The sequence below is a fragment of the Lutra lutra genome, chromosome 15, assembly GCF_902655055.1.
Source record: "Lutra lutra chromosome 15, mLutLut1.2, whole genome shotgun sequence".
Classification (NCBI taxonomy): domain Eukaryota; kingdom Metazoa; phylum Chordata; class Mammalia; order Carnivora; family Mustelidae; genus Lutra; species Lutra lutra.
Genome location: NC_062292.1, coordinates 65,916,517 through 65,925,458, shown reverse-complemented (window position 1 = coordinate 65,925,458; position 8,942 = coordinate 65,916,517). Strand labels below are relative to the sequence as shown.

The following is an 8,942-nucleotide window of genomic DNA, read 5'->3' as shown; positions in this document are numbered from 1 at the left end:
CGAATATGAAACCGTGCCAACAGCGCTGCATGGCTATGGACTGAGACGTCATCTCGTGAACCCAAGAAAAGAAACTGTAGCTAGAACACAGGAAGTGAGCCTAGACCCATGATTGCCCACCTGTGGGTCACAGATCCCTGGGAATGCAGGCGGTCTTGGCATGGAGCCCCCGAATCCAGGGGCACTGTGAGCACACGGTGTAGATGGGCTGGAGGGGTGTTCTGTAGACGTGGTCGTGAGCACAGGCCGTTTAGCAAAACCACGTAGTTTCAAATCTTAATTCCTCCACTTAGCAGGTGCGTGCCCAGACGAGTCACCCAACTTCCTTTTGTTTTGATTTCCTTGTTCTTTAACCACATAAATTTGGTGGAACCGAAGCAAAGTAGTCATGTTGCACAGTCATCCCTATACCTTGTCCTCAGGCATGATCAGTGTTTGTCAGGAGCAATCACACCGCAGCGGACAACCACTTGGCTCTCTCATCTTTCACATCCAGTTTCATAGGGACCTTGCTTTGTGCTGGAGAGCACGGAGAGGAAAAAGCCAATACGCCGGTCCTTCTGTCTGCTTTCAATTTTGGAGAAGGGTACAAAGACCCCAAGACCCAATGGGCTGGATCCCCTCCTTAGCCAGCATGTCCCAAATCATGAAAGCTCCCGTCCAAAGCCATTCCCTCTGGATCCAGCTGCACAGACAAACCACACCTTGCAGGTCAGGTAGACCACAGACGGCCCTTTGGGTCTCCTTTCTCCATTGCTACTGCGAGAAGTACAAATTAAGTTTTCCAAGACCCAACAAAAGGTCAGAATTTGGGAATGAGAAACTCTATTTAGGATTACCCTGACTATAAAGCATGTGGAAAGAGGTGAGATGGAGACCCAGTCTCCTAGCCTCAGTGAGACACTGTTGACATGGACAGGCGGGATACACGGAACGAACAGCATGCTCCAGCCAGAGAGCATGTAAAATTCAGAGGACTTGGTCTTTTGTGCAAGATAAAGGATGTGTGGGACTGCACTGGCACATCAACCCGTTATTCCTGGGTATCAACTCGTTCCTTGGGGTACCCATGGCTGTGTCCTGTGGGGATGATTTCTTCTTCCTGATGTTGATGCTACCGGTGTTGTAGTCGTTTTTGGTTTTGTCTTAAGGGGGGGATGCACAGGGTGCTTCGGTGTGCTTTTTGAGGTTTAATGAACTGCTTTTGTTGAATCGGCGAAATCTTGGCCCTCACCACTGCCAAAACACTACCTCCATTTCAAGGGCAGACACTGAAGCAACAACTTTGGGATGGTGCAGCAAACAGAAATGGTCTCTTTCACCCCATGTGCTCTACCCCCCATGGGCCAGGACCTCTCAGTGGGCCAGCCCCTTGCCTCCCGTTCAAGTAGGAGGCGTTTGGACAGTGTGGAGTCTTAGGAGGAAGCTCTCAGAGAGACCACATGAGTCCCAGGAAGGTGTTTATGTCTGTCCTTGTAGGATCACTTTCCTGAGGAAAGTCCCCTAAGTACCCTGGACAAGGTCTCAACCAAGTGGTGAAGTCCAGCTTCTATTCTCTTACATGGCAAGATCTCTTCCAGGATCTTGCTATTCAACCACGGCCTTCCAACAACACCCCAAAAATGGCATCTGCCCTGCTTCCTTCTCCTGCCCTCCACCTCACTGAACAGCTTCTTATGTGAATTCTTCCATTATCACGCTTTCTCATCATGATAACGGAGATTAGTGAGACCACTTACGTAAACCAGACTCTATGGTTATCACATGGAAGTAGGTGACCAACTGCCTTCATGCAGTTGAAATGCCTCTATATCCTTAGAGTCTGTAACAAACACTGGTAATGAAGGAGACAAAGGTGTATTCATTAAGCCTCTTCTACATACCAGATGTGTGCGATGCATTTCACGTGTTTATTAACTTCTTATCCCTCCTACTAAAGCCATGACCTCGATGCCATGACTGTCCTATGTCACAGGTCAACCTTAATGACATAAATATGGGGAGTATTTGAATTCAGATCTTTAAATACAAACAACAGGCATTTTTCAAGATAACTGGCTGCTTCCTTTAAAGATCTGCCCCTAAACCATTGAGGGGCCTGAAACCAGTCATCTGGAGCTTCTTATTTATGAATCCTTGTAGCCCCGATTCTCTAATGCCCCCAAGACTGGAAGCTTGGGTTAGGTCTTCCTGCAGGAGAACTCTATGTTTGGGTCCGTGGGCTTCCCCCCGCAGTCTGTGAGGAAACGCACAGTGACACAGAATGGGGCCTTGCTTACCTCCTCCTGCTCTGTCTACTTCAGATTTTTGGCAAGGACCAAACAGGATAAATACCACCTGTGAAAAAAGCCTCATAAATGGTAATGACTACAGAATCTGTGGTGCCGTCATCTCCGGCATTGTCATCAATACTGAATCCTGGGGGAAGGTGACCAGCTCCGGCCTAGAGCTAAAACACAGAATAGTCAAAGTGGTCCTGGGGGTGCTCCGAACTGGTGTAGGTTTAAAGGAGGAAGGGCGGCCATGCCAGAAGATTAGAAACGTTAAAATGGGCAATAGCTGGGGAAGGAAATAAATTATAGGATAAACCCAGATCCATATATGTTATGGTCTAACATCCATCGTCCTGAGTTGGGAGCTCCATCAAGACCCGGTGGAAGAGAAGGGGTCTGAGAATGGCCCCATTTTGGCTGCTCCAATAACGGATCTCCAGGGAATGAGATGAAAACATGTAGATCGGTGGGTTGGTGGGCCAGCAGGAAATTAGGTAATAAGAGGGATGGCAGCTCCGGAGAACCACAACCGTATTTCAGCACTCGCTGGCCCAGCACGGGAGGGCACTAGCTGGTGAATGTGAAATTGCCCAATTTGGCACCATTCTGACTATTATTGCCAGAGAAGGCAAACCAAGGCGCAGCTGATGAGTTAACCAGATATGATACAGAAAACATTTCCTTCTCCTTTTTGGCTTCAAGTCTATTTTAAGGCTTCAAGTCTCCAGTCCAATTTGCACTTGGGGGCCGCGGAGGAGATGTCTGTTCCCATGGGAGGCCCTGCCCTGCTGTGGACGGCGTTGCTTCTCTTCTGTAAGTAGACATTCAGGGACACCACCCCACCCCGGAGGGGCCAAGATGGATCTGGGTGGCAGCTGGGGTAGGAACGTTGACAGTTTTCGTGGTGGCTTGTTCTAGGCTACGTGCAAACCACAGTGCATTTCCTGGGGATTCTGTAAAGGACACAGCTGTAGAGCAGGGCAAATTGGGCTGAGCAAGACTTAAGGGGGAGCCAGCCCCAAAACCTGTCCTTGCCATCTCTCTGACATCTCCCAAAGGGCAAGGGAAGGAGGACAAAGGAAAGAGAAAAGTTCCTTCTCTCTCTGGGTCAGGTTCCTGAGAAGACGCTTGGCCCTTAAAACTCCACAGATGTAGACCTGACCCCTGTAACCAGACCCCTGTCCTAGAATCCCAGAAGGTGGGGCTTGGCCACTAACTTATCTTTTCTGGATTTTACAGCTCCACACGGTGTGTCGGCAGGTAAGTGAGTCCCCTCTCCTTGCTCTGTCAGCCCCAACATGGCTGGGCATGGCTCCCCGCCTTACTGTTCCCTCCACCCTGTCTCCTCAGCTTTCTAGTGATTAAGCATCTGCTCCTCTCTGTCCAACCCAAGCCCCACTTCCACGCTGCCAGTCTTCCTTCTTTCCCCCGTTTGATGGCTTCAAAAGAACCACCTCATTCCCCTGAGGCACCCACCTCATTGCAGGCAACAACCATGTCTGTGGAACATCTCGACGTCTGAGAACTGCCCAGGCACTACCACACAACCTCAGTCAGTCCCTACATCACCATCTTAGTACGGTCGCCATCTTGTAATTGAGGTCTTTTGTCCGAGTGAGAGCCTTGCTGGAGGTCTCACAGCTAGCCAAGGGCCAGCTTCTGACACAAGTCCTTTGGGTTCAAGTCTAGCTCTGTTTCTGCACTCATCCTCCTCACCACCTGCCACTTCCTAGGCTTTGGTTAAATCTGTACGCATCTCTTTGTTCCTGAAAACCTATTAAGGCTGATTCTCTTGGCGCTTCTCACTTCCTTCCAGAATTGACATGTATTTTTCACTCCATATGCATTCACAGTTAAATAGTCATAAAAATTTAGAGCTGGGAGAGACTATGTTTCATCTAGTCCAACACATTTATTCATCCATTATTCACGCATTCATCCACTCAGTAAATATTTAATGAACACATACTATGTACCAGCCACTGTGCTGAGCTAGGGCTGAACAGGACAGACATAGCCTCTGCCTGGCCAGAGGCTGCAGTCCTCACTGGCTTGTTTGTTTTTTAATACCCCACACTCACGTCTTATCTTTCTCCCTAGGTTGGGAGTTCTCTAGAGCCATAGCACTATTCCCTCCTTCTGTGATCCTAGGAATCAGGACAGTTTCTTATTAGTGGCCGTTCAGGGATAGACAGACTGCTGACTGATGGACTATTGCCATGTATGTACTCTAGAGCCTGGACACTTTTCTCTCCCCACCCCCCTTACATCTCTTTCCACAATTTGATCTCCTCAAAGATATCTCGAAACCTATGGTGTCCTTGAAACCGCCATGGAATAGAATATTGAAATATGACAATGTGACTCTTATATGCTATGAGAACAACTCCCTTGAAGTTAACTCTGCTATATGGACCCACAACGACAGTCTTCTGGAAAATAAAACTTCACGCTTCAACATTGTGAAAGCCCACCCTCAGGACAGTGGGGAATACAGGTGTCAGGACAAAGAATCCAACAAGAGTGATCCTGTGTACCTAGAAGTCTTCTCAGGTAAGTTCCAGCACTATGGAAAAATAGATTCCTCCATGTGAGGAATGGCCCACCCGAAGATGGGGAGAGATCCAGTCATTCCAGGGTTATGCACAGGGGTGGGACTCTAGTCTCTCACTCAAGATCTGCCCATCACTCTTCTTCCACCCTTACTTACTCCAGCCAAGCCTTGCTTCTTTCTATGCTCTGGCCGTCCCCCACCTCCCAGCATTATCCCTCTACTCCACCACATCTCTCCTCTGCCTGGGGCAGATGTGTATGATACGTGCCAGTGGCGGGTTGGGTGACTGAAGGTTGCAAAGAGCTGAACATCTGAAATAGAATCGAAATGTCTGATTGTGAAATTTGTTCACAATTTCCATGCACCACAGCCTGGATATCAGGTTGCACTCTTGGTTTTGAAATACATCATGTAGACTTCTCCTGACCTTCACTTTTACAAGAACAAACCCTACGTGTGTTTCCACTTTGTGATTCCTCTGCTGCCAACGATCAGCACCACACGCTCAGACTTACATGGTTAGTTAGTAAATGCCAGACGGACAAAGGAAGGATTTCACTGAAATGGCGAGGTCATGGATATATTTTGCTTTATTTTTCTAATGCAAATATATTTTAAAGGATAAACACCCTTTGTATTTTCCTTTTGAGTGAAAAGAGGTGTGGTAGCATCTGGAGGCAAATCCCAAGTATGAAGTAGAGCAGCATGCAGTAGCTTACTCATTTCCTCGGACGAGGTTCTGGAAAACTCCAGGATTGCTCTGAAATAAACTGACTGCACAACCCAGCCAGATTTTAGTTCAAAATTCTCCTCCTTACTGAGTGTGTTTCAATTCTTTTTTTTTTTTTTTAAGATTTTATTTTATGACAGAGAGACAGAGAGCACAAGCAGGGGGTGCGGCAGGCAGAGGGAGAGGGAGAAGCAGACTCTCCGCTGAGCAGAGAGCCTGATGTGAGGCTTGATCCCAGGACCCTGAGATCACGACCTGAGCCGAAAGCAGAGGCTTAACCCACTGAGCCACCCAGGTGCCCCTGAGTGTGTTTCAGTACCTACAATGACATTAGCCAGAGAACCTGACTCTTGTATTATACAGAATCATTGTTAACAAATATTTGCTGAGTAACTACCAACTCCGAGGTAATGATGTTAGGCATTAGGGATATAATGCAAGGATCAGATATGCCCCTGGCCTCCTGAAGTATGGAGGCAGATGAGGAAGAGGACATTAGTGAGTAACTATGCACACATCATTGAAATTGGCAGTCATGTTCTGGGGGAGTTTTGGAGCCAGCTATGATTAATGGTGAGCTAGGGAGCCTCTAAGAGGCAAGAGGACAAAACAGACCTGCCTCTAGGGGAGGACTCCCTGGACAGGAGACTTTTATTCTTCTTTAGTAACCAGAACTGGCACCGATGGAGCTGAAGGGAGCACTGGCTTTCAGGCTGCCCATGGACAGGCTCTGCAGAAACGTCAGAGTGGTCTGATGGCCCCAGACTCACTTTTCAGGAGGAGAGAGGATTGATCCATATAGAGGACAGATTCTAAGCATTATTTTGTGTTTCCTTTTTTATTGACCTTACGAGCCAAGAAATGGGTTCATGATAAACCATGGTTCCTGCCACATGCTCTGTGAGTGACCACTTTTATTTCGTGTTTCTCCCTGTGTCCATCTATCCATTTGCTCTTACACAAACTAACGAATGGTCTTCAGAGTGGCTGCTCCTTCAAGCTGCTCCCGAGGAGGTGATGGAGGGTGAGTCCTTCCACATCAGGTGCCATAGCTGGAAGAATTGGAAAGTCACCAAGGTGACCTACTACAGGAATGGCAAAGCCCTCAAGTATGGGTATGAAAACTTCGAAATGTCCATCCCCAATGCCACAATAATGGATAACGGCAGTTATTACTGCACCGGCTGGATTAAGAAGCAAAATCATACTTCCGACACCATCAACATCATTGTGAAAAAAAGTGAGTTGGTAAAGGAAGGGGAGCATGGCAGGGGAAGGGGGAGAGAGAGAGAGACCCCCACCCTGAAACGGCTGAAGTGTCCAGCAGGAGACAGTGGGTGCACCTTGCCGAGTCCGCCGGCCTGCGGGCAGGGGCCCAGGCTGTGACACATGCCCAGTCTTGGAGCCCTTATTGGTTTGCTGGCAGCAGTGACACTGGCTCACAATGTGGGGTTTCTATGAAGACTAAATGCAAATATTGGGAAATGGACATATAGCCTGTTAAGCATTACCCAACCGTAATGATCACAATTCTTGGTATGCTCTCAAAGCCCTCTGCTGCTCCTGGGGCACACACTTACATTTATCAAACTGAAAGGGAGTCTCCGAGTTAAAGGAACAAAGGGTGTGAGGAGCTTGGAGACGCCACGCTGGCGGAGGAGGGCTGGGGAAGGAGACCCACAGCCAGCAGCCTGGGTGCCTGAGTGGGGAGGAGGCAGAGCCTCCTGAGGAGAGCAGGCTGGTGGGCTGCCTCCACCGTCAAAGATAAAGATAAGTTTTAATGCCAATTTTCTGTTAACTAGTCTGAGACCCAAGTACTATTTAATTGTTGTTGGCCTTCTGATACCCTTATCTGCAAAGTAAAGGATCTGACCCAGACACCCCGTGGGGACCTTTGGACATACTGGTGTCTGTCTCTCACCTCCTGAGATTCTGACTTACTTGGTTTGGAGGACTGGGCATTGGTATTTTTAAAAGCCCTTTCAGGTAACGGTCATGTGCAGCCTGTGCTGAAAGCTGTTGGTCTAGGTGACTTCAGGCGGGGAGTGCTCTGGTTATAATATTCTGGGGCTCTACAATCTAGGATAATCACAAAAATCAATGCCTTGCAAACAGAATAACAGAGTCACAGGAGAGAGGATTATTTTAAGGAAGCTCTGGTCCAGTGTCTTTGTTTCACCTGACAGGCAGGTGGTAAATGATGAATGATTCAGAAATGAGGCAGTGGCCACTCCACCCCAGCCCTCACTTCTCCTGTCCACCCCCAACTCATATGGGGGCACTGGTACTGTGAGCCCAAATAAAGGGTTCACCTTTCCTATGACCTTCCCCCTCAGACAGACTGGCTAGAAGAGCTGTAGGCAGGGGCAATGAAGGAGATCTCAGGAGTCCCTGGGCTCAGGAAACATGGACAGAGGTACCTAAATCCATGGGTGTTGCTCTCTGGTCCTAGATGCCATGTCATGCTGGTGCTAGAAGACAAAGCACCATGCTAGGTCCTTCTCTTATGGGGGATGATGTCCTAGGCCTCATTCATCAATTCTTCATATGACTTATGTTTCTTGTTGCATCTAGATTACCGCACCCAGAGTGTTCACCAAAGGAAAACCTCCTGGCTACAATTTCTGATCCCATTGTTGGTGGTGATTCTGTTTGCTGTGGACACAGGACTGTTTATCTTGACCCAGCAGCAGCTGACACTGATCTTGAAGACTCAGAGGACCAGAAAGAGCAAAAAGCCAGACCCTGAAAAGAAATGATGTCCCTGCTTAAGAATCGTTAGCAACAGCAACTTCTTTCCAGCATCAGCAATCGCTTCTCCATCGTCAAACACAGCTCCCAATGCACACAGGAAGGTCTGCACTCAAGGCTTTACAGAACTGCTTCATTAAACCAACTCAAACTGATTAAGTGACATGTAATTGTAACTGCTCAATAAATGTCAGTTAAATAAGTTAAAAAATGAGTAGATTCATTTATTAGCATCTGTCAGAGACAAGTACAGCTGGAATAAAGAGGTATGAAACCAGGTAACATGATGCTTCTGAGTATTTGAGGCTTGCTAGTTTCTTTTTTATTTCTAGAGGCAAGAACCATGACGTTCTAGACTAGAGATGTCTTCTCTTAACCACTCTAGATCAGGACTGGGACTACAAAGACATGGGGAGATGCTGGTGAGATTGACCATTTTTATGATCATTTCAACATACCACTCATGAGCTTCAAGCACCTGCTGGATCTGGGGCAATCTTGATCCCTAGGACTCTGGGGATGGGGCTCAGTCTAAGATTTTCCCTTTGATTGTTTTTCTTCCCAACATCTCCCAAACTTGTATCTTGAATACCCTCTTATAGCAACCGAACTAAGCATCTTGGAGAAACCCCAG

At 47.7% G+C, this 8,942-nt stretch overlaps 1 protein-coding gene across 1 annotated transcript; it reads left to right on the top strand.

Moving 5' to 3' along the window:
* The first annotated feature begins 2,920 nt into the window (after positions 1-2,920).
* FCER1A (Fc epsilon receptor Ia) lies at positions 2,921-8,507 on the top strand. Its single transcript, XM_047704924.1, is given in 5 exon segments — positions 2,921-3,086; positions 3,513-3,533; positions 4,572-4,826; positions 6,540-6,797; positions 8,132-8,507. Coding segments are annotated over 5 exon segments (885 nt in total). The 3' UTR covers positions 8,317-8,507.
* Positions 8,508-8,942: the final 435 nt, after the last annotated feature.